Here is a 27,275-nt window from a genome sequence, read left to right as displayed (position 1 = left end):
GTAGTTGGTTGCAGCACAATTTGCTGGGTAAAAGAGCCTGAAAACTAGAGTGAATCGTAACACCTCCCACACTAGCTGAGCAGAACATTCCTTTATTAGTGTGTATTTAAGCAATAATACATGAGAGGGAACACTATGCTGTCCTAGATTGGCACTGGTATGCTGTGGCTACACGTTTACACCCTTTACAACACTTAACTGTAGCTTACAACAATGTGTTACATGAGTAGCGCCCTATGCAGTTAGGTTATGTTTGTTGTGACATTGTTACTTTTGTTAATGCAAAGACTATATGGACAAAAGAATTGGGCCAGCTACACATTACACCTATAGGAGCTTTTATGACGTCCCATTCTACATCTATAGGTATTAATATGGAATGGGACTGAATGAAACACCTGAATTCAGTGATTAAGAGCATGGTCCTGGTACTTTCATCCATACAGTGTATGTTTATATAGTACATGGAGAGTTATGGTTTCAGTTTAGACAAAAGATTGGCATTGACAAACATATAAATCATTATTTAATGTGGTCGTTTACTGTGCTTTTAATGCAAACTCATCTTTGATAATGTCACTGTTTCATGCTTAATTCATGTTGGAAAACACATCAGTTAACATGTATAACAACATGAATGCAGCTGATTGTATGCATTACAATAGTCTTTGTTAATGTTATAATTCATGGTTTATTTATGTTAGTAAATGTATTAGTTCACATGTCAGTTTGTCTGATGTAAGCACAGTAATAAGACCAAGAACGTGCAGGGGGACAATAGGTTGATTGGTTATGGCATTCACTCTAATAATAATTATTATATAAAGAAGAATATGCAGCAGCAGAACATTGGCTTGATTGCTTGCAGCAGTCATCTTAATATAAAATGGTGAGAATAACATGAGTGTGCTAGGTTACACCTTGCCCACTAATAAAGCCAACAAATTAACACTCAGTGATAATAGATAAGGCTTGCACTATTTTTGTTTTATCTGGCTTCATGCATCACAGCTTCAGCTCCACGGTTCATGACTTTCCCCACTCCACTTGCTGCCTCACCACCCAGCAGGGCAGTGTGAAATTGCTTGCATTCCTCCATTATGTTAACTAGTGCAAAATAAGTGGTGATTCTCAGGTCATGGAAAAAGTCAAATTTAGATGTACATGTCACAGAGAGAGATCAATATGTTGAAAAGCTGCCCTTTAGGGGTCAATATTTGGGACTTTTGCACAGAGCCCCAGCATGCAAAGTGTATGTTGCTCCATAGCTCAGTTTACAAGATTTTGGTTAAAAACAGTGCATTGTACTTGAAAATGGCTTGAAACTAGAGTGTTAATAATGTGTTCGAATGTTAATAATGTTAATAAGTTTTTTTTTCTTTCTTTTTTTTTTTTTTAAATAGCTTTCAATTGTGCTGTAAAAAAGTGTTGAAATTCTTTTACTGTGGTGAATGACATGAGACTCAGTGACACCAGATGTGACTCAGACTTGCACTGAATTTTTGGGCATTTTAGATACATGAGACTGAGTGATAAAATGTTTTTAATGAGGAAATTAAATATACACAGATTGCCAAAAATGTCCAGAAATTCTCTACTCCAAAGTTAAGTCTACAGATTGGGCAATCATACACCTTCTACACACACTTCACCCACTTTCCTCAAATTCTCACCACACTTGGGGAATAAGTAGTGGTGACAGTATTTGAATTTCACTATTTTTTCTCCTTTCCTCCCTTCTTCCTCGTCATCTCTGTGTTGCTCTGCTAGTTTGCGCCTAGCCCCTCACCTGGAGCCTTCCAGCACGATGGTGGCCCTGGAGTGGGTGGATGTGGAGCCTCTGATTGGCTGCAAAGTCTCAGATTACATCATCCAGCATAAGCGAGTGGAGGACCCATCGGAGGCAGAGGTCTACACAGGTAGAAAACAAAATTCAAAACCTGGGTTGATTTACTTTTTATAATTGCAGAGATTTGCTGTCACTATTCTGAGATGTGATGGTCTTGTCTGTCACTATGATGTCTATCAGGCAGGTTCATAAAGATTCTGTCACTTTGATGTACATTTCTCGATGCCATGTCCTTGCATGTCAGAATCAAGGTGCAAGTTTGGTAGTTTGCTTGCTAGTGTCAAAATGACCACACTCTCTGAAAATGGCTGTCCTAACTAAAACTAGAATTTGAGTAACAGCCTCTCCAAAACACATTTGAATACATATCTTTAAAATTATCAAGCAATATCATGCCAAGAACATTTTGCTTACTTGACTTTAGTATTCCCTCTTTTGTTGCATGTGTACACACACACATACACACACGCAGAGTGCATGAGACAGAGAGGGATTCATTTGTAATGCTGGCGTAGGACTGTGGTCCCAAAGCAAGAATGTCTTGGGTTTGATTTCTGGGCCTTCTTTCTGTGATCCAGTTTTCTCCCCCTGGAAGTTTCCCATTGGTGTGAATGGAAGTGTTTATAATCCCATGGTGCAATTTTTTTTGGAGCCAGAGGAGCCAGATTAAGGCAAAGGGTGGAGTCAAAGTAAAAGGATGCATAGGTGACCTGCCAATGTGCAAATATAACCAAGGGAAAAAACAATTTACTCTCTTCATGGCACAGTTGCCATGAAGAATTGCCATAGTAAAATTGCCATGAAAAGAATAATGCCACTAGATGGCATTAGAGGAAGTGCCTCTGCTGCCACTTCCGCATTGGCATCCGCATCAAAATTTATTGGCCACTTGCAACAGACTGGCAGCCTGTCCAGGGTGTTCCTCTGCCTTCCATCCAATGGATACTGGGAAAGACCCCAGGCCCCATGACCCTAAATAGGAATAAATAGGTAAAGACAATTTAAGCACTGCAGGTCCTGGAACCCTATTGCTTCGACATCTGTCACTTTGTCTTTGCCTTCTCTTCTTCTTCTATTACTTCTTCTTTTTCTTACTCTTAGACTGCTCTTCTGCCTTTTCTGCATCGTAACAATTCTTACCTTTATCTCCTACAGAGTTGCTTCAATCTCAGTCAGATTTTACACACAGCATATTTCAGTTGCCTGCATCATCTTTTTATCAAAAAAAATTGTGACACTTAACACTGTTTTGTTTTCATGGTGAAAACACACAGACACCAAAAATATATATATTTCATTAATGATTAAAAATATGAGCAGCCTTATTCCATACAAATATTTGTGAAGGGTTTAAAAGTGTGCCAGACCACATTTGGTTGTGCTTTATATGTAGCTTTACCATAAGCCCAAACTGGTAATTTCAAATTGCTACATGTCATAGCTATATATGACCTCACATCAACATAACCTGCACTTGACCATCTCTTTATAAGACAATTTGTTCAACTCATTTGCCATTGTGAGGTGGCAAAGAGACAGAAAAGACACAGAGATGGAAATGGTACATGCACTGTGCAGAGACGGGTGGAGGGGAGAATGGCGTAAGTGGCATAATGCTGTAATGAGTAATGGAATAATGATGCTGACTGAATTGATGGGTCTGCTTAAAGTTGAAATGAGGTCAAAGTGTTGGAAAAGGGACAGTCGGAGGGGATCAAGAGAGAGAGGAATGAGAAGAGATGAAGCAGGGCAATTTGACAAGTAGCATAAATGGTGCTGACCACTGATTCGAGAGCTAGGGAGGTGATGGTGGTGGTTGTGATGGGGGGTTGCTGGTGGGAGTGAGTCAGAGGATTGGGTGATAAGGAATTTAATAATGGAGAAATGAGATGGTCTGGAAGTAGCTGGCTTTAGTCATTGGACAGTGTGGACAGCCTATCCATCACCCCTGTGAGGAGTGCTGATGAAGCGCGGGCACCAGTGAGTGAAGAGAGGGTACAGGCAGCTAGACACAGGCATTCTGGCAGAGGTGAGGTAGGAAGAGGCAGATGGTGTGGGTGACTCACTCTTCTATGTGCCAGTCACCACTATAAATTTTGTAGTAATAGAAACGGTGTAATACAGATTAGAAGTCACTGTCTTATCCCTTTTTTATCTTATCACTTTGTTTATGTCTCCCTTAGTCACATTTTATCTCTCCCTGGGTGAATTTTTATGACTCTATTAGTCATGTTTTTCTGTCTTTCTTGTCTGTTCTCTCTCTGTAAACTTTTTTCAAGTATCTGGAAGAAGTTAGAACAATTGTGAATTGGCTGAGTAGAAAAAGAAAGACTTGTATTAGTTATGAATGTATGCCTCGAAACACATGTAGTGATGACAAATGATGTGTGTATGATGTATATGTATGTGTTCATAGTGGATGCTAGTGTGTGCATGCATTAGTGAGTGTGCATGTATGTGTGATCATGCAGAGAACTGCTGGCAAGGCATCTCTTGGTTCTTCCAGATTGGAAGGAACCTTAGGATCATCTATCATAAACCGTATATACACTCGCCACTGAGTGGCTCCCTTTTTAACTTAAGAGACTGAATCAAAACCTCCATTGTTCTCCAAAACGGGGGTGAGGGGGGGTGTCAGGAGTGCTGATACAAACTTGGAAGTGATTGCAGGGGTGGTTTTATGGAATTGTAAGGACTTTTTGAATCGAGGACTAGTTCTTCTTCACTTTTGGAAATGAAAGGGAAAATACTCCTTCTTCCATGACACTGATACCTCTAACTTGACTAGGGAGTTTCAACATCAGTACATCAGAATCAGCTTTATTGGCCTAGTGTGCTTATGCATACAAGGAATATGACTTTGGTTTACAGAGGCTTCTACTTGCATCTATAACACACACACACACACACACACACACACACACACACAAAATGAAAACAGAAACAAAAAAAACTATAAATAGGAATAATAAACAGAATACTGGAGGGAAGTATGTATATACAGCAAGGTATGTCACCACCATGCATAAGTGTTGTTATGGCTTAATAATTTATAACCAGTGTACAGCAATTTGTACGCTTCTATTGCACATCTGAGTTAATTACCTTTAAATTGCACAGTAGAGATATTTCACAGGAGGTAGTGCTCATCAGAGATATGTAAGTGAGAGAGGACAGCCTGTTTCCTGGTAGTTTCCTTGGCATGGAAGGGCGCAAGGGCGTAATTTTGTCTAGAGCGCCAACACAGGTAAAGCCGGCACTGCCTGGGTGTATGGGGTCTGTGCTGATTCTGCCTGCCTGTCTCTGGACTCTGAAGGTGTCCTGCAGGGTGGGCAGGGGCACCAATCTTTTCTTCAGTTCTGAGAAACTGTTATCACCTACCCCTGTCCTGCTTTGTGGCTGAGGCCAAACCAGACTTGATGGCTGAGTAAAAATGGATCATCAGCTCCTGCAGGAGCTTGTAGTTCCTTAGTTGGAATAGGACAAACATCATCTGCTGGGCCTTCTTCTCGATGGAGTCGATATTACTTCAAGTCCTGAGAGATTATAGAATAGGACTCCACTGTTCTGACAGCATCAGACCATCAGCTGTTCAACCACTCCTCTGTGAGCAGTCTTGTCACTGCCCTGGATAAGGCTGATGTCATCTGCAAACTTCAGGAGTTCGACAGAAGGGTCTTTGGAGATGCAGTGTAGAAGGAGAGCAGCAGTGGGGAAAGCACACATCCCTGGGGGGCTGCAGTGCTGACCATGAGGGTGTTGGATGTGAGTTTCCCCAGCCTCACCTGCTGCTGCCTGCCTGTCAGAAGTTGGTGATCCACTGACAAGTGGTGGTGGACACGGTGAGCTGGGTCAGTTCTTTGTGCAGAAGTTCTGGGATGATGGTGTTGAATGCTGAGCTCAAGTCCACAAATAGGATTCTTGAATATGTCCCTAGGCTGTCAAAGTTTTGACTGCATCCTCCACTGACCTGTTTGTCTGGTAGGCAAACTGGAGGGGGTCCAGAGGGGTACAGTGATATCATTCAGGTGGGCCAGCATCAGCCTATCACAAGACTTCATGGCCACAGATGTCAGGATGACTGGTCTGTTGTCATTAAGTACAACTGTTGACAAGACAAACAAACAAGAAGAAAAAAAACACCCCAGCTCTGTCCAAGGTGCCATTTTGGATTAAGCAAGTGTAGCCTGTCTGAAATAGCTTCAGAAAATAGATTTAACATTTTAGTACACTTACTGGCTTATTTTGAAATTATGGGAATCGTATTCTATGTACCCACAACTAGATTCTCACTGAAGGTCAATGTTTGAAACCAAGACCATATTGTAAAAATTAGCAGCAAGAATAAATGTGATAGTGAAGGAGGTCTCTGGTCTCTTGGTCCCGGTCATCCTGTGGCTAATACAAATTAATCTTCCACACAGCTGGTTGGCACCCAGAAAAATTGACTGCTCCTTAGTTTGGCCACACACCAACGTTTACACACCTGCCAAATGAATTTAACGCCCCACAAGCTCATTCGCTGTAATTTTTTAACATTTGTTTAACGTTGAATGAGTTCAATGTTTTCAGCAGTGCTCTTCTTGAATTTCTCACACATTCCCCTCTGGGAGCTGCTTGGTGAAAGAAGTCTTCTTCTGTTGACCAGAAGTTTTTTTTTTTTTTTTTTTTTTTTTTTTTTTTCCATGAAAAAATCTCTTCATTCCTTAAGATGGCATAGATATAATGCTATACCTTTGCTGTCATTTAGTAGACACAGATCTATGAATATGCAAACAGCACCTGTCTATAACATAACAAACTGATGTGGCCTGCGTCAGTCCTGATTTCTTTGAGTGCAACCGAGAAGTAGTATTTTGACTGCCATGATAATGTTCTATGATAAGCGGAGCACATATAATACAACACAGCAGTAGAGGATTATCTATCAATCTATCTGTGTGTGTGTGTGTGTGTGTGTGTGTGTGTGTGTGTGTGTGTTAGTCAAATAGCCAAAGTCTCCATAATTCACAATAGAATTCTATAAACTCTGAAATTTGTAGAGGAAAGCCAAGGATAATGAGCCTCTTAACCTCTATATAAAATTGCCACATTTTATATGCATGGCAGGCCCTTTAAAATTGCTGACAGTCCTTCAAAACCATTCAATACATTGTCTGTATTCTTGTCCAACAACTCACAATGTTATTTTTTTTTTTTTCAAAAACTGTGGTACTAATAATCATTAGCACAAGCCATGTTGGTAGCATAAGAGATGGAATCTCAAAATGATAATAACAAATGGCTCCACATAACAATCCATGTCTTTGTGTATTTCATTCCACGCAGTCCATGGTAATCCACAGTCTCAGATGTTGGTCAGCACATACTGTCGCTGGAAGTATTGCGGCATTTACTTCCTAATAGGCATTATTTTGAATTTGAAGTATAGCTGTGCTGTCACCAAAAGTGGAAATAAATGCATGTACACAGGTTACTGTAAATGAAGAGTGTGTTGAATTTTTTGTAGTTTTACTTTGATGAGTATTTTTCAAATTCAGCAATTTTACTTTAAGCACATTTGTAGCACATTTTGTGTCATTTACGGTGAATAGATAGTTAGCAAAGAAGAGAATAGTAGTCTGTCTGAACTGTGTTTGTGCACTTTGTTTTAATTGCAGAGGTTTACAGTTGTTACAGTTGTTATGGGTAGGTCATTGTTGTACTCTTTCTACCACTGATGATCACATTGACTGGCCATTGTAGCTACTGTAGTTTGCAAGATCACTTCAAAGAAAATGTTCAATTCAGACAGCAGTGCCAGTAAAGACTGACTTTTCCCTGGAAATGTCACTGGTTGGGCTATTTTTTTTGATGCCCAAGGCAATGCTATAGATAGCATTGATTCAAGTGGAATAATTTTACATTTCATATTAGGTACTGACACTATTTGTTTCCATTGTCTTTTTATCAGTTCCTTTTTGTTTCTTTATCCTTCCTCCAAAATCCTTATTATGTCGGGCTTCTGTTTGGAATATGCTGTTTTCAGCAATGCAGGGATGAGAAACTTCTCTACCTCATTCTCGGCTGTTGCCACAGGTGTACAAGTGATACTGTACTGCTGTGAATGTTGAATTGCATTCACAAACTTAATAGAAACGCTGAAGAAACTCACCCTCCCCTAAAGTTTCTATGATTGGTTGGAAGGGCATGCCTTCCAGGACAGTTTTAAATAGTGTTAGCTCTGCAATGCTGCTTGGGTAGTCAGTGAGCCTGATTCATAGTTCACAGTGAGTAAATGTGCCCCTATTAAACTATGCTTTGTAGCTACAAAAATAGGTACATTCTGGGGTTTAAACCAGTAAAGTAGCCAATTCATTACTTGTCAGCTAGACTACCCACAGCATCGATAGAATGTAATGTATGGCGTATTTTCATGTGCTTTGTCGTGTCTTTCTGTCTTTCTACTGCACACGGCAGCCAAAAAATAGACTCTAGATGGAAAAAGCGTCACATACACAAGCTGCCAGAGCTGTACACTGCGGGTCGCGAGATGTATGAACAAGCATGCACATTAACTTGGAAGCTGAAATGAAATTTGTCTGCTCCGCGTCAGCTCTGCTTGCTGTTTGTCTGCTCTATTGTCTGCTGTCAGGAACTGTTGTGTGAAGGAGACAGACAGACCACAGGCCAAGTAGTTGACTTTTTGGCGACAGCCATCCATCTTTGTTTTTTTCAATGAACGGTTATGGGCAAAGAGTAGACAGTAAGACATCCTGTGGCTAAGCCTTGGTTATTTTATTGTTATTAGCACTGGAGAGAATATAGAGAAATGAAGGTTAAATATGACACCACCAACCAACAAGTATTTCCAATATTTATCCTTGATGGTAGCTATTGATGTAGGATTACCAGCTTTCTCTCATTTACCCTGCCTCTATTTTTGAAACCAGTCAAGTGTTTCAAGTGAGCCTCCAGTCACAAGCCTTTTTCTCTAACGTCTTAGATTATGGACACACTTGAATTGGGCCAAATAACATCATTTTGATATGTACAATGTCCACATGGGTCCTGAACAAGTCCTGTGGACTGTGCAAAATCATTCCATGAGGACAGACCACCAACAGCCAATGAGAGACAAGTTAACAATGAGGTGAGGCAGATTGAGCTGACTTCCATTGTGTGCCTACATTGAAATTATAGGTTCTGAAGTCCACAATATTTGAGGAGTCACTCAGTTCTTTTTTACAGAGTGTGACAGCCTGTCCTTTTCTAATTGTCTAGTGAGAATGTTTATGACTAAGAGACAAATATATGAGGTCTGTCCTTATGTAAGTGATGCGATGCATTTTCAGCTATGCTTTTTTGTATTAGCGTGTTTCACACCTTAGCTACCACTGCACCCAAGGCTTTTTAATTTATGTTTTTTTGGGTTTTTTTTTTTTAAATTAATTTATGTCCCTGCAAAGACGTTTGCAGGGACATAAATTCCATAACACAGTTCTGTAACACTGGTTTATACATTTTATTGGGAGTGACGATCCAAATCTGAAGTGGTATCAAGTCATCTGTTACATCTGATATTCTCTCCTTTGTTGTATATGGACAAAGTGCCTGCGTTTGGAGACAAAGGAAACATATTGCTTTTGTTCAAATTGTTATTGTATAGAATTATTTTCGTAGGTGTAGGCATAAGACATTAATCCAGGACCTCTGAGTAAAGACGTCATGATCACAAAACATGCTTTAACAACACAGAAAATGCAGATGTTTCCTTCGTTTCCTTCATTGATTTAACCCATGTGTCCATCATCTTATTTTTTTTTTTCAACTCAGTACTTCCTCTAGTACCCCTTCCTGCAAACTGCCATGTTATTTCACACAGCCTGTGAAACTGGCTTTTTCACATTACATTTCCTTTGTTGACTTCTCTCACATCCCCTCTCTTGCCTTGTCTTTGTGGCTGTTGTTTAACAGAGAGGCTTTAGAGGGATCAGGTCGTTCTGTAGCACCACCTTCCTCTGCTCACATCTGTACAAACCATTAGCACCTAGGCCCCTGTCTCCAATACCCTTAGATCTGCCCACAGATTAGTGTTGTAGGTTAGTGAAAAGGCATTATTTCTTGAAGGCTACTCCCATGTCCCTCACAAATCTTCTTTCTGAGGTCAGCAGCATCCAGGAGATAGACTTGCTGCTTTGATGTGCTAGGAGAGCAGCTGAGCCCTCAGTCTATAAATCTTGTTGTTTATACGGACATGATCCTCTACTGGCAGCTCATCAGTACCCAGAATCCCATCCTCCTCCTCCACCACCACCAGCAGCACCAAGGCCTGGGCCCATGCAGAATATACTGTAAAGCTTGAGAGGGTCCTCATCAATCTGTGACAATATGAAGCTCCTGAAAGATCCCATTATTGTTAACTTCCCCTATGAAGATTACTATCCCTTAGCAACTAATTCTCATTAACCAAAATTTCCTTTATCTTGCTATTCTGCATAGAACTCATGCCTATTACAAATTTGGAAGAACAAGCCACTGCTTGATCTTGCAGGAAAACCTGAGACCAATGCAGAAGTCAATCTAGCAGTGTCAGCAGTGTCAATCTGTAGTGCTTGTTTTTCATGTATTCTCTTAACTGCGAAAGCTTGCCAAGGCACCAGTTTATTTTTGACTTCTAGTGAATATCTATCCCAGTGGTTTGTTCTTGCCTAGCTGATGGGCATGATCTCAAATAACACTAAAGTTGATCTCAGGAATCATATTAGAGATAAGCACAAGAACCTCTTAGTTTCATCCTCCCTGTGGCAAAATAAGAAAAAAAAAGTTCATTTGTTGATCGCCCTTACATACCTGAAAACCTTGCATTTCTGCATTTTAAAGCTGGGATTTCCACCTTCAGGGACATGAGCAGACAGATGCCTGGTTTGGTCCTGATCAGTCTTGTTATTTGGTGACTATTGTCTGTTTCATGGTTGTCAGGTAAATCTGGAACTTTACCAGTACAATAGCTTACACAGCGCTGTGTAGGCCATTACATGGGTCTTGAAAGGTATTTCATCGACAACATCATGGCCACACTTTAAGTTCCCAGATCCTGATTTAGTCCCTGATTTACTTGATGTAATTGCTGCTCAGGACTTGATACTAAAACCTGAGTTCCAGGACTCTTTAGGAAGAGCTAATGGAGCCCCATTATCTCTTCCTCTCAGCACTCGCAGAAGACAACACACAGAAAAAAGTCTGTGTATGATTTCACCCACCTGAGTGATGAATGTGCTAAAATGAGTAATCCAGTTCAATGGATTACTCATTACTCAGGCCTCTAGATGGCACACCGAGGCAGAGGCAGCATTCACAAAGACCCTTGTGGGATGGGTATTGGTGACGGGTGAGTGTGGGGCTCAGCATTCCTCTACAGCGGTAGGTCAAACCAACTTTGATATGTGAGAGGGTATAGGCAGTCATAGGTGATATTAGAAAATAATTTGATAAAGGGATTAAAATGGGGCCAATGCTAGGAAACATACCCACTGAAATTAAGTAGTAAAAATAAATACTTGCAATATCAATATCATAACAGTTTGAAACATTACACCCATGCTATTAAACTGGCAAAGAGTTTGCTACTTTAAGTCATGTTAATGATAATACATTGAAGGCATATCCTTTGACCCTGTGGTAATTTATAATCCAGTTGTGAAAGTCATCATTCCAGATTTTGGATCTGTAAATAGGCCAGTATGCAACTGGTTTCAGTTAAATTTCAGTCATCAGGAAAGGACTATAACTAGGACTATCCAAATAATGTTTGAAATTCCGACTTAAACAGTTTATACCATGGTTGCCCCACCAGACTTAGTATATATTTTGATTGCATGGTAATAATTAGTAGCTTACCTATACAGCTGTGCCACACATCCCTTGGCTTTATATATTCTCAATGTCACTGCAAGTTATTTGGAGGAGAGGAGTGAAAGACTAAGATCCAAAGAGTCATGACCTTTCTCTAATACAAACCTCCACCAAATGTACTTATGCTGTCGTATTCATTATACTCAGAATTCATCTGGCTGCTGTCCTCATGTCCTCATATCCTCATCAACTGCTAATCTGGGCTGCTTGTCCTTAAATCATAGCTATGTTGAGGTGGCATGTTCTTATGAATGTGCTCATCAGCGTTTGCACTATGGTTCCCACAACGCACACACAAAGACACACACTTAGCGCTAATTAAAAACCTGTGAGTCTATTTGTGTCGCATCACCACTGTTTGACACCTGATTTCATGGCATGGAAAAAGCTGAGGGGCAGGGCAGAGAAGTAGGATTAGCAGGGATAAGAAAGTGAAGAGACTGTATGAAAAAGGAAGGCAGAATGAATTGAAAAAAGGAGAAAAAGGCGAGAACATCTTAGACAAAGAGAATAGGAGAGAGAGATGAACATACAGGAAAGAAAGAGGGGGTGAGACAGCAGTGGTACTGAGAGTTACACAGCAATGATGTCACCTCATGCTGGCACTGTTGGACAGAGATACAGATTAGCCATTTGATCTTTGCCCTTATTTTAGTCCTAGTTTCATCCTCCCATCTCACCCAGCCAGCTTACTGGGATAAGTGACATTCAGATCCTCCTCTGCTCTGCTCTGCTCTCCGCTCATCTCCAATCACATTCCTGTTGCCTTTCCTCATCTCCCATTTTCTTTTGCTATCAGGGTCAAGTGGTATCCCCCTCCCGAGTTTATGTAACAGCTCCATTATTGGTTAAGACCAAGAATGCCCCCCGATGCATCGATAAGCCCTCATTCAAAGAGATTGAATTATATGGAGATAAACGGTGTCCTTGAGCATGGGTGCAGATAACAGATTGGAGTGACACAGCTGACTCTCTTTGTTTTGTTAATTAAAGATGACCTCATCGCTAAAAATGGACGCTGTGCACCTCCTCGTCACGAGCCTCGCCATCAGCAGATTGCAGATTGCAGGCAGGGGGCCAAGGGCTTTCTGCATTCCCTTTCCCTTTTTGCTCTCTCTCGCTTTCATTCTGTGTGCCACATACATTGTTAGTCCATCTCTCTCTTACATGTAGACTTTGCTGCTTTCATTCTTTCTCTCTCTCTCTCTCTCTCTCTCCTCAATAACCCTCACACTCCCTCTTTCTACCTTGTATAGACATGGACATACATGTTCTGGAACCTCTACCACACAGTAATGGATTTGTGCTAGAAATGTAATTGGGACAAGATAGGTCTATTTTTCCACACACACAAATGATACTGCAACGAGGGTGCTGCTCCACAATGCCTCTGTTTCCATTTGTCAGTGTATGGGGGCACTCTGTACCCATCCATCACAGACATACTGATAGGATCACTGTCTTTGACAAAACATTGATACAGTATATGTGATCTGAACTTGACCTTTGTTCAATTTGGTATTTGCTAAAATATATATATTAAAATACATGTAAGGACTAAATTGGGAGTGATTAATCATACGTTGAGCAATAGACTCAGCTCTTCTAGATATGGAAACCCCTCCCTCTTCGCAATTCATAAAAAAGTGCAACACAGACACTAATTGTGGACAAAATATATTTTTGGTCATGGAGCTGCTCTTTGCATTCATGTGAAAATGCACTCTAGTGACAGCACACATGCTGTAGTTTGTCACTTGTCCTACTTTGTCCCTGCTGTCTGAAATCCCCAACTAATGGTCATACATGCACATATGTTGTGTCAGTCATGTAGTTTCTCTGTACAGCAACATATTTGCTGTATTTACCTACAAGTAATACCACCACCAAGGAGGTAATGTCTGTCTTATCTGCCTGTCTTTTACCAAGATATTTCAAAACATTTTGAACAGACTTTAATGAAACCTTGTAGAAAGATTGATGCTGAGCTAAGAAAGAGTTCATAAAACTTTCACACTTTTTAATAAGTGATATCTGGTCATAAAATGCCTCATTTGAAAATTCAGAAACCACAGATTAGATTGGTGTCTGCCATTTGTATCATTCCAAAACTCCACCAAGAACAATCTTACAATCCATCCTGGGGAGCAGTTTGTGAAATTTGTATATTCCTTCCATGGAATCTAGGTAGAAAGACACAGAGCTCCAAGCATTCTTGGTATCTATCTTTGTAGGAATGTGCAAGGAATCAAGCTAATACTATGTTTTAATCTACAAAATGTGCCAACTTGAAAAAAATTATAAAATGTCTATTGTTCCCCATGTAATTTCAAAATTTCCTCAACCTCCCATTTTGCCAATGCATGCTCAAGGCAAGTAACTTCCATATAGGCATGATAGGCATCTTATTAAAGATTAAAGCTTTGGAAAGACAGTTGACCATCCCCAGGTGTCTGGAACCACTAACCTCCACACTGTTGACATCCACTAAATAGGCAGCACAAAGTACATAATAGATCAGTGGGTTTTGTCTTTTCCAGTGTCCCTGCATCCCAGTGTACATGGCTGGCTTGTTGCTTGTGTTCAAATCAAATGACTTGCCTCTACAGTGAGACAAATCTAGTGCAAGACGTTTTACCATGGCAATGACACAATCTAATAAACTTTGTTTTGTGTGGTTTACAATTGGCTCAAAAGCCAGTAAATGTTCTAGTGCCTTACCCAGGTTGCTGGCAAATTGAAAGATAAAGGTTATGTGAGGTAAGTCTGGAGTTGAGTCTACAATTACAGGGAAGTACTTGGCATTAGGAATCTCATCTGCAGTTATTCACCTTGTTTTCACCCATTAACTCAGTGAACTTTCTCCTCTTTCTTTCTGATTAAAAGTTTGTGTGTCTTCCGCAAGAAAGGAAACAAATTGGTATAATTTACCATTATGTTTTGATCCCAATATCTCATTGTGTCCCCTTAGCGCCAGTGCTCTTTGTCCCAAAATTGTAATCACTGCTACAACACTTCTCAGAACATCCCTCCAATACTGCTTCACATTTGTTGTTTGTTTCAGTAAGGCTGAATCAATTGCCCCTGTGCCCTTTCACTTCTGCATCAAAATTAGCATACTGGGCATATGATCTGTTTCCAGTCACAAAAGCCCTCCACAAAGGCATTCTACTTACCCAAGAAAAGTCAAAGACAAACAAAGCAGAATACATGGCAGAGAATACAATGGCCACTCTTGTGATATCATCTGTCCATTAGGCAAATGACTAAATAACATGTAATTTGTTAATGATTGAAATCGGCCTAGACCACAGTGTCTCGCTGATGCAGGGTACTTAGCTTGACTGTTATGGAGGGAAGAGGCTCCTCATTCAGCAAGAATTGTTTTTACTTTGGAGATATTTCCCTACAAAGATGGATCCATTGTAGACTGGTATGAGCAACTATGTGAGCTCTGACTAATAGTGCTAGTGCTACCACTCATTTCCATTCAATACAAACATACCAATATTGGATTTTTGTTTACATTCGCTCATATATTCAAAAAAAGTAAAAATTTTGCTTACACATTTGACACTTATAGTAAATAATATAAAGTTGTAATGTATTTTATTTTTTTTTTTTTTTAAATACACCAAACAGCCAAGGCCCTGGGCACATGCCCTGTTTGCCCTTGTTGTAATCTGTGTTTGGACATTGCACATCATTCAGGCAAAAAAAACAAAACCATTATGCTATGGCTGACTTGCATCAGGTGTGGGGGATGTCATGGTTACTGTTGATTTGTTCTTTATTATTTAATAAAGCATTTAGGATGAAATCTTCCTGTTTTTTTGCTCTGCTGAGACGTGGGAACTTGTTCAACAGGCACAGTACATTTTACTGTTAGCTTGCTGATAAATGCTCAGGAGAAAGACCCAGTCAGTATTTTGTTTTTCATTTCTATTTTTAAGGGAAATTCATTATACTTTTATTAGTGAGATGGTCTGTTTATTTGTTTTGTCTTAGTTGTACAATGTGTCTAATGTGAGATGGGAAAGGGACTTATTTTTTTAATTGTATTTATCACATTTTATAGTTATTTACACAGGCCTGTACAAAAATAGACCCTCAACACTACATCTATATAGGCCGACAAATCACAAGAAAAGTTAGATATGATGGCTTGGACCTTTCATTGGGAGGAACTTTGAGTACCCAAACCTCCTAAAATTTAAATTGAATCCCCCTGCTCGAGTGCCACCGTCTGTGATACTTTAATACCTGGGCACGCCATGCCATTATAAATCAATATATGGCAAACACTGTAAATGCAATGCAAATGTAAATGCAAAGCATTTTTCTATCAGTGCAGATCTGCAGGAGGAGGAAGTATGTGTCTTCATATCTGTCACGATTGTTCATGTCACACACGAGGTAGTCAATGACTTATCCTGACAACATATCCACTCTGTTGTTGCTGTGCCAAAGGAAACAAAACTGTTTGATTGTGTCTGTTTTAGTCATAGAAATCAGATCTACACTAAAATTAACCTTTTTGAAGCACAACAGACTACTTCCAAACGTTTTCTGACATAAATTACATCTTATTTTGATCTCCAGGCAAATATAACTACAATAAATACAAGTATAAACAAAAACTTTCCATGTATTTCAAACACATTTTATTAATATATTCCACATATCTGATGCCCATGTGCCACCATTGCCATTCTGAAAGGAGTGATATGAATCAGTTAAATTTTACATTGTCTGAGTTGCCCAGCCTGTGTGACTGTAGTTATCTCAGCATTTAATTGACCTGTGTTATGCCATATCTTTGATGTAGGAACCACTTTCACATCCAGATTTAGAAATGGCCCAAGAGTGTTGAATCATTTATGTGCAATATGTTAGGAGTAAGTCAAGCAGATGTAAAGACAAACCAATGTACATTGATGTATGCCATTGTATATCTGCAGTGGCTGAGTTAGCATGATGCTAGTGAAGTGATAAAATTGCTTAATATATGTATTTTACAATGAAAAAATGATGTTTTTAACAACAACGACAACAATAAGAGTATAAACTTGTGTAGAACTTTTCAAAAGCAATATTTACAAAGTGCTTTACACTAGAAAATGAAAAGGAAAAAAAACATCAAAAAAGAGAGAGCATTGAATAATAGATAAGGTAAAAGACATAGTTGAAAATATCCAAAGATGCAGTGGTATAAAAAATCTAAATTCAGTCTTAATAAGTGTGTTTTTATACTTTTTTTAAAGGTGTTAACAGATTCAGTGGCTCTCAGGTTTTCTGGAGGCAAGTTCCATAATTTAGGTCCATAGTGACTAAAACACGATTCACCACCTCTAAACCGAATTTTAGTGATATGCAGGAGATTATTATTGGCCTACCTGTGAAATCTATTTGGAACTACCTGATAATCATATTACTAATGTAGGCGGGACAAGGCTGTGGAGACATTTAAAACTAGTGTGAGAATTTTTAAATGGATTCTGAGAGATATTGGTAGCCAGTGGAGCATATTGAGAGTTGGCGTGATGTGATTGCTCATACAGTGCACCCTAGCAGCAGCATTTTGGACACATTATAGGGCAGCAATAGAGTTTTTAGGTAGGCCACACATCAGAGAATTACAGTAGTCTGGCTTTGAATATCAGTGAGGAAAAGAACATTTGCAATTTGTTGTCATTGTTGTCTAACCATGGCCTCATATAACCTACTTTCAGTGATATCAGCAGCCCACCCAGCTATCGCACACAATGTTTTTGTAATGATTGGCAGGTTGACACTGGAAGATGATCATCCTAAGGGATGATCAAAACATTGATTATCAGTTTTGCCATTATGTCTGTGTAACCTTTTTACTTTGCTTCAGACCCATATGTTACACTTGCTCCTACTATGATGTCTTATCTGTGATTATACCATGACTGGGGTGAACACTCAATTATGATTAGCTGGAGGGGTGTTGTTTAATTTCAGATAACTCCATGGCTCTGACGTAGTACTCTTATTACTGTTTTAAATTAATGTGTTATCAAGATGTAAATGTTCTATTGAGCCATCAGTTGTTTCACTTTCTACATGAACTTGCACCATTGTAGCTACATACAAAAATTTAACAAGTGTTTCTATTCAAAGAATATCTCATTACAGCACAGTTGGTAAAAAAAAGGAGTTTGGTTTATTGAAGATGCCCACAAACTATATAAGGCAACCACAACACACACCCCATTGCGCCCTATTATCAGCTAATGCTGCAAACTTGAACTGTAACATCAAAAACAATAAGCATAAGCACATATTCTGTAGAGTGAATAACCAATGTTGTTACTAGTCAAGCAACATTTCGTTGTCATATAGTCGCTGAAACAGTTGATGGAATGAGAGGAGATATTTAACAGTTACATTATCAGGCCAAACAAAAATGTCTCTCTCCATGGCCTCCACTCCTCCCACACCCAAGTTTTTGAGTCCACAACTGCCAAAGCTGCTGCCCTTCTGGCCTGTGGATACCTCTCTGCCGATTCCAAAGTCCAATGTCCAAGTTACTGCATCATTGCCAGTGTGAGCACTGAGGTCTCCCAACAAAACTGTTGAATCCCCAGATGGTTCCTTCTCCAGAGCATCGCTGGTGTCTCCAGGAAGGGTACTCTGAACTGTCGTTTGGCACATACGCTGTAACAACAGTCAGGGCCTTCCTTCCTGCAGCATGAAGTTGCAGTGAAGCCACCATCCTCCCTGGGCAACTCTGGAAAAGGAGTTCAGCCACTGGTGAAGCATATGTTGATCCACAACCCATGGACCCACCGGATTGACAAAAAGTGACAAAGGAGTATTCCAAGAAAGTAATTAATAACTTACAGAAACATTGCATGCAATAGACTAAGCTGTGCATTATTAGTTCACCTTGTCTTCCCCTCGCTGTGTCATTGTCTTGTGCTGTTTCAAACATACATGCATCACTACCAGCAACCATCCAGGATTCCTGTGCCAGACCAAAGACTGCTTGTAGAAGTGAGCCCAACTATATTTAGCTGGTATTGCTAAAAAAAAAAAAAAAAAAAAAATTGTGTTTGCGAAAGTATTTTGTTCACGCAGCCACTCCTGGCTCACATGGTAGAAGAAATTCATTCATGTATAAATCCGCACACTGTTTATAAATCTGTGTGCATGGTCTAGAAACATTTGCACAAGTTGCATTAGAACTGTAGGTGCATTGTAGGTGATTATAAAACACTTGGTATATGCTCCTCCCTAAAGTAAAATCAGATTTAGAATAAAGAAGATATGAAAACATGGTCGTTGAAGTTAAACTGTGCATAAACTTTTGAGTATCAAATTTCAAACTCTCTTTGCCCTGTTCACATGAAGAAGTCCAAAAATCTGCAAAAAAAAAAAAAAAAGGTCCAAAAAAAAAGTCTGCAAAAAAGTTATTTGAGCAGATAAATAGCAAATCTGACAGTACAGTTTACAAATCTGTGGGCAAAATTTCATAATTCAAGGGTGCAGTTTACAAATTACAGGGCTTGGATTCCTAATTTGAGGGTACAAATTATGAATCTGAGGGCACAGGCAGTTAACCCATTTATGACGGGAGTAACGTAGGCGTTGTTACCCCCTTTCCGCCGGGAGTGACGCTCGCGCGTTTCTCCCTTTAACGCCGGGAGAGACACAGACGTCACTTTGGCCGTTCCCGGGTTTGGGGCTTTAAACAACATGTGACCGTATTACTGTACCGTGATTCGCTACACGGGGCCGTCGAAATGCATTGTGGGTGTGGTAGTCCGCTGTGTGTCAAAATAATTTGAAACGATAAAGTTGTATGAGAGGTGTCAGTGTTGAAACGAGAGAGAGAGAAGAGAAAAGAGAAGAGAAGAGAAAAGATAAGATGGGTGATTTGAGCGATGGCAGTGACATTGAAGACAGTTTTGGAGAGGATGACAACGATCCTGACTATGAGGTACCGCCTGAGCCGCTAAAGAGGGCACAGTGGATGTCTTTTTTATTTGATGAGGATGATGATTTTCCGGCGGGGGAGTTTCGCGGTTTTCAAGACACCTGGAAAACCTCTGGCTATCACGGCAGAAAAAAAGCCGAATTTACCAAAAAGCCGGGACTGAAGATCAAGCTCCCTGAGGATGCAACACCGTTGCAGGTTTTTTCCAAAATCTTTACTGATGAACTTTTTACGCACCTTGTAACGGAGACAAACCGGTATGCCCATCAATGCCGCGCTGACGAGCCACCGGAGGGTCGAAAAAAAAACAGATGGACACCGGTGACACTCGCCGAAATGAAGACCTTTCTCGGCATGTGCATTGGTATGGGAATCATAAAGCTGCCGGTGAGAAGAGACTACTGGCGACAGAAGCGATGGCTTTTCCAGACCAATTTTGCACAAGCAATGTCAAGGGACAGATTTGACATGATCTGGAGGTAATTGTCTTCTTCTTCTTCCTCTTATTATTATTATTATTATTATTGTAATTATTATTATTATTATTATTATTATTGTAATTATTATTATTATTATTATTATTATTATTATTGTAATTATTATTATTATTATTATTATTATTATTATTATTATTATACTATAATAATTATTATTATTGCTGCTTGCTGTGTCTTCTATAAATAGCTACTGTACTAATAATAATGTAATACTGTGTACGGAATCTATTTTTAACTCGGAATTTGACATAACAACACCTGCACCGGCACCGCAAAAAGCAAAGGCACTTTCCAGACTACAGCAGCGCACTGACATAGATTAAGAAACAAAGTGAAGAGGTGCCACTCTGCTGTATTTTCACTGGCTAACAGCAGCACACTGGCTTAGCTTGTCTATTCAGAGATGAGGTATCACTTCGAATTATTTTTCATATTCGATCTGAGTTATCACATGCATACTACTGCTCATTCATTGGTAGTTGAATTGTTAGATCTGTTTGATAAGCAATTTACATTTTTAAAACAAATAACAATTTAACATATTGTTAAATTATTGGAGTCAAGCTTACTGGTTAACATCTACTCCTTCAAGATAATTTATTATGTTCTACAACTGATAAACATACACTAACACTACATACTGAGTGTTTGAGCAACATATCTACAAAAGATCTATGGTTAGGGATAGGGTTAGTGCATAATAATTATGTAGGGATAAATAAATAAATAAATAAATACATAAGTAATAAATATATAATAAATAATGTAGGAATAACACCCCCCCACACACACACTATATACATTTTATATACATATGCAGATAATACATATATACACACATATACTTATTATATACACTATACTCATGAAAATGTTTTTGATATGTTTTCATCAAAACTAAACTGACTATGCATTCTCATTCTCAGGTATCTCCACCTCCAGGACAACGAATGTGGGGATGTGGACCGCTCCGACAGGTTGTGGAAGATGAGGTGGTTCCTCAACTACATAACCAAGCAGTTTCAGGCACTCTATGAAGTCAATGGCTTCGTCACCATTGACGAAAGCATGGTGAAGTTCAAAGGCAGGCTTGCCTTTCGGCAATATCTACCACTGAAACCCACAAAATGGGGCGTCAAGGTGTGGGTGATGTCAGAGAGCAGCACAGGGTATGTGGCAAACTTTCAAGTGTACACGGGCCGTGAGGACATGCAGGAAAAGGGTCTGGCACACCGTGTGGTAATGGACCTGGCAACACCATACTACGGAACACACCTCTCCATTTTTATGGATAATTTTTATTCTGGTGTTGACCTTTTCCTGGAGATGAAGAGCCATGGCCTGGATGCGTGTGGCACCATCCGTGCTAACCGGAAAGGAATACCCAAAAATGACCTTCTCACCAGGTCATTTTTGGGGAAACACGAGTTCAGAGTCGCACAAAAAGATGACCTGACATTCTGCGTCTGGCAGGATACCAAGGCAGTGATGGTACTCTCCAACTACCATGACCCGACAGAGAGAGGGACTGTGAGAAGAAGGGTGGAGCCATCACATCAGACGGAGGTGTCTGTGCCATCATGCCTTGCAGATTATCAAAAGCACATGAAGGGCGTTGATCTGCTTGACCAGATGGCTGCATACTACCAGTTCCAGCATCGAAGCAAGAAATGGTGGAGGAGGATTTTTTTCTTCTGTGTTTCTGTGGCGTGTTACAATGCTTTTGTAGCTGCTCGTGCTGCTGGGGGAAACCAGTTCAAAACAAAATACAAAAGCCATTACAAAGAGTGGCTGGAGGATCTGGCTGAGGAACTAATCACGCCTGTGACCTCAAGGAGCGCCCCCCACTGCTCATCAGCACCCGAGGGTGCGAATGCAGTGCATGACTTTGACAAGATCTTTGAAAAGAGGAAAGCCTGCCGCGAGTGTGCACTGGACAAGAGTGGCACTGAGGGGCGTGTCAGCGCTACAGTGTATGGCTGCATCCAGTGCCAGGAGGCCATCCATATTGAGTGCTTCGGCAAGCATGTCCGTCGACACAAAAAATGAACTCTCTCCCTCTTACATGCACTTACAAAAACACACTCTCTCTCTGTCTCTCTCTCTTTTCTCTCTCACACACACACACACACACACACACTTTGCTTACTTTTTTAAGACACAATTATTTTATATTTGTATTATTATACAAATTTATGTATTTTTTATATATAGTTTATATTTGTTTGGTAGTACTTATGAAATGTTGCCACGTGTTAAAAGGTTTTTTCGTCCATTTCTTTCTCCGCTGACACACACACACACACAGACACACACACACACACACACACAGTGACCAAACACTTTCACTGAAATGTTCATGTTTTTTTTTTTATAGTAATTACTGATATCATTATTGGCTATTTGTTCTTTCAATTCCAGCACTTTGTAAATGTGTTATGATTGTGTCAAAATTAATAAAATTAAGTTTAAGCTATCAAATGTTTTTTTTGTTTTTTTTTAATTTCAGGTTCCTATCTGCTACAGAGACTGATAAATGCTTTTTTTTTTATTAGGCGTTGCCAATTATTTTATTTATTTCAGAGGTTTATAGAGTTCCCAAATTTTTTATTAGCATTAGGGACAATGAATGTATTTATAGATGGTAAACAAGAGTGTAAGCTTTCAAATGTTTTTTATTTCATCTTTCTATCTATTACAGAGCCTGAGAAATTACATTTTTTGTAAACGTTGGCACTTTTTCAACATTTTTCAGAAAACCTTCAGGTTTTAGAGAGTCATTTACAAAAATGCCATAGGTTTTAGAGGGGTTTTTTTCAGGCGGCCACAGGCTTAAATGGGTTAAAGGAACATGGCAAAATAAATCATTAGTTGAGGAAAGAAAAATAAAGTAACATTAAAAACAGGCAGCATGGTCGCTCAGTGGGTAGCACTGTTGCCTCTCAGCAAGATGATCCTGTGTTCAAATCTCAGCCCTGGTCCCTTTTGTGTGGAGTTTGCATGTGTCCCTCTGTTTGCCCTGGTTTCCTCCTAGTGCAGATTGACCCCCAATCCAAAGACAAGTCATGTGAGTTAACGACTCTATAGGTGTAAATATATGTGTCACTGTGTTTGTTAGTGTGTTAGCCCTGTGATGGACTGGAAACCTGGCAGCTAACGGTGCCAGATTTTGACTTTATCACATCAAGCTTACACTACCAGTCTTTTAAGTTTCAGTATTTTAGTAAGGTATGTCCCAGCAACGTTAGCTATGAATAATTTATGAACATATCATTGTAGGACTAGTGTGTCCCATATTAACAAGGGTTACATGTTGGGTTACTTCTACCTTGTTGGGTAACGATATTGTTACCCTACAGGGAAAGGAAGAAAAGCACTTTGTTAACTGTCTGGCAAAAAATAACCTAAGAGTTATATTAAAAGGGTAGCCAATCTTGTTTTTTTCCCCAGTGTCTCATAATTTGCCAAATTAGTCTGGCTGATGGCAAACATAATTTAAAGGGCCAAAACGCTGTGAATCCAAGCTTGCACTAGGCTTAATTTTTAGCAGAGTGTGATGAGTGTCTCATGAGGCAGTTACGATTCTCCAGAGCCCTGCTGATAAAACAAGCCTAAGTTCAACTTCTTGACTGCTGCTTATTAGAACAGGAAGGATGGGTATCAACTATAGGAGCTGGTATTACAGGGCATGTAATTAAAAAACATGCACTATATGGAAAATAGTATTGGGACAAACCTCTTGTCATTAAATTGAGGTGCTTCATTCAGTCCCATTGCCACAGGTGTATAAAATCAAGCACATAGCCATGCAGTCTGCCTTTACAAACATTTGTGAAAGAATGGGCCATTCTAAAGTGCTCACTGAATTCAAGTGTGGTCCTGGAATAGTAATGTAATAGGATGCCTCCTTTGCTGAGTGCTGAGGTGCATAGTGCATAAAAGTGGCCAATGCCCTGCTGACTCAATAACTACAGAGCTCCAAACCTCCTCTGGCATTAACATCAGCACAAAAACTGAGCGCCGGGAGCTTCATGGCATGGGTTTCCATGGCCAGGCAGCCACATGCAAGCCTTACATCACCAAGCACGATACCAAGCATTGGATGGAGCGGTGTAAAGCACGCCGCCACTGGACTCTGGAGCGGTGGAAACGTGTTCTGTGGAGTGATGAATCACGCTCTCTATCTGGAGGTCTGATGGACGAGTCTGGGTTTAGTGAATGCCAGGAGAACGTTCTCTGCCTGACTGCTTTGTGCCAACTGTAAAGTTTGCTGGAGGAGGGATAATGGTTAATGATAATGGCTTGTTTTTTCTGGGGTTGGCCTCGGCCCCTTAGTTCCAGTGAAGGAGAATCTTAATGCTTCAACTAATCAAGACATTTTGGACAATTGTGTGCTTCCAACTTCCCCAAACTGGGAACAGTTTGGGAAAGGCCCTTTTTTCATCCAGCATGACTGTGCCCCAGTGTGCAAAGCAAGCTCCATAAAGGCATGACTGGCTGAGTTTGGTGTGGAAGAACTTGACTGGCCCACACAGAGCCCTGATTACTTCTCCTTCAAGCAGAAAGAATGGACTAATCAGTGAAATCACCTGGTGGAGTTTTTAGTTGGAATGACAACCTGCAGCCTCTTGGCCCTCAATGGCACATGGTTCGACCCCCCTGTCATAAAAGCTCCTGGAGGTGTAATGTGTTGGTGGCCCAATACTTTTGCCCATATAGTGTATATCAGCCGTTTTTCGGCCCCCTCCCATGGTGTCAATATTTTGACTAAAGTATGATAGCCCTTTTTGTTAGTTTTATTTTATTAATTTATTAATTGTACTGTTTGTTTTAAGCTTCATATCAGCCCATTTTGTTTGACCTCTTAGACAGTTATAGATGTAGATCAAACACTGTTGACTTCTGCAGTTATTTGCTGCCAGATGTTGTGATTCTGTGGAGCAGAAACTGCAGAGCCTCTGCGACTAAAGAGTATATCTTTGTTCTGCTGAACATTGCTAATTATCACTTCCACCTCTCCCTCACAGAAATTCTTTTCCTCTGACACTTTCTCACGTGACTGTGAATAGGTGGGTGTTCTGCAGTGCCTTACATGGTGATTTGGTAATTGAGGTCACATGAGTGTGCATCCAGCTTTACGAATGATTAGCATTTTTCAGCAAATGCATGTGGGTACAAAGGAATTTCTACGGTTTGATAACTGTAGAGGAGGTTTTTATTTCAGAGATATAGGAGGAAACTTACACAAACATTTACAAACACTGATACATGAGGCCCAGTGTTACCAACAGAGACACAAAATTCACAGTTTTATAGATGAGAACCATTTTATCCTGTAACAAAAATCATTTCATCTGTTGTATCATACGTCAAGCTTACTTTTGGATTCATCAGGAGATTGTTTACGACCTTGACAAAATCTGGAAACTCCAGATATCACATATTAGTTTTAGGATAGGGTCAGGGGGCAGAAATCAATAATTGTAGCTTTAACAGTGGCACTCTGCCAGTTTGGAAAAAAGTTAATAATACTAGCATTTTGCTTCCTTTTCAAAATAAAGCACTCTTGTTACTGAAAACCAGGAGGTGTCAAGCCAACAGAGAACTGAGTGGTCATGGTTGTCACAACCACTCAGGGTCACCCCCAACATCCTCACCCTATCCACTCCCCTTCTGTTTGCGCAATCACATGGAGGGTTTGACACGTTAAGTACTGTCTCAAACCAGTTAGTGTGGAGTGGGAGTGACTATAAAACCCTTCAATAGCGGGTTTACATGGATGCAGACTCACAACATCCCACTGCCACTAAACTGAAGCATACGTGCAGAGAGGCGGAGGAAACATCATGCAAATTTAGGTTCCACCGTGAAAAACGGTTTGTCAAATATCCCCACACAGCCTTTTCAATTGGCTTTAAATGTCATGGAATGACAGTTTAAATCACGGAATTGTAGCGATTAAATATCATTTTGTACCTAAATTGAAATTACTTCCAGATTCTGTGGACAAATTACAACTGTCCATAATTTATCTTATAGCACAATGGGGATTATTTTGGAGATGGTGCACATTTCCAGGGACAACTGAAACAACCAAGGAGATTATGAGACTCAAGAATAGAGCTTTTTTTTCTTTTTCTTTTTTTCTTTTTCTAACAAAAAGAAACACCTTGTTGAGAGATGTGTCTGGCAATAGCCTTGACAACAACTGCTTCATGCTTCAGACGGTGAGTGGCAGGGGCATCTTGGAGTTTACCTGTGTTTTTATACCCTCCTGCTTATCAAGGAGTTCCCTCCACAGCTACGAGTGTGACTCCATGAGGAGTGTCACTCCTGAGTGAAGTGCTAGTGGGGAGGGACCCTTTTGGGAAAGGGTGATATCACTCATTGGTTTTGTTTCCACCTCCTGCAGATGGTGTTATAATTATTTTACAAACCTTTCTCACTATGTGAAACTGAATAACTTTGGGCAGTAACCTCTTAGGTAAAAGAAAGTCATAAAAGCATGTCCAGAATTTGTTATGTTTTGTTTTTATTTCAAGATTCCACTGTTTCAGATGTTCTTCCATACCCTGAGAGGTCCCAACATGACTCTTTGCCATTGATTGTGGATTGTGGAATATCAGTGGGTCTCAGAGGTCCATAAAGAACATCCTTGCAGTAGCAATATCATCACAGGCTAGTCTGTGAATGGATTTAAATACTAACAGAACTGGTTTGAAATCTACTCTAAAGCTTACTGTCAGCAAATGTAACCATTTTGAAAATGGAGTATTATCTGCTATGTCATGTTTAGTAAGCATGGAACTGAAGGAACTGAGTGAGAAAGCCATTTTCTGTTGGTCAGATGGACATAAATGTGTCACAAAAAATTCTTAAAATGCAAATGTTTATGTTAAATGGCTTTTTTCTTATCATTTTGAAGTTGACAGAAAAAAGTGCATAGAAAGTTTGGAACCAAATTGAATTAATGCTTTTGACCCAAATAATAGACCTTCATTGTGAAAATAAATGTTATGTTGCAGAAATGCATTTTCAAGTTTGCATTAACAATTGAATCACGTTAAAG

The 27,275-nt window shown here is 39.9% G+C and overlaps 1 protein-coding gene across 2 annotated transcripts in view; it reads left to right on the top strand.

Moving 5' to 3' along the window:
* Positions 1 to 27,275, top strand: part of astn2 (astrotactin 2) — a 491,396-nt gene that overhangs the window by 418,652 nt on the left and 45,469 nt on the right. For both annotated transcript variants that reach the window (XM_030065131.1, XM_030065132.1), the window contains exon 19: positions 1,771 to 1,919. In XM_030065131.1, the coding sequence (XP_029920991.1) occupies positions 1,771 to 1,919 (149 nt within the window). The remainder of the gene's footprint in view (positions 1 to 1,770; positions 1,920 to 27,275) is intronic.

The sequence above is a fragment of the Myripristis murdjan genome, chromosome 12, assembly GCF_902150065.1.
Source record: "Myripristis murdjan chromosome 12, fMyrMur1.1, whole genome shotgun sequence".
Lineage (NCBI taxonomy): Eukaryota > Metazoa > Chordata > Actinopteri > Holocentriformes > Holocentridae > Myripristis > Myripristis murdjan.
Note: the sequence above shows the minus strand (reverse complement) of the source record. Positions and strands in the feature narration are given on the sequence as shown.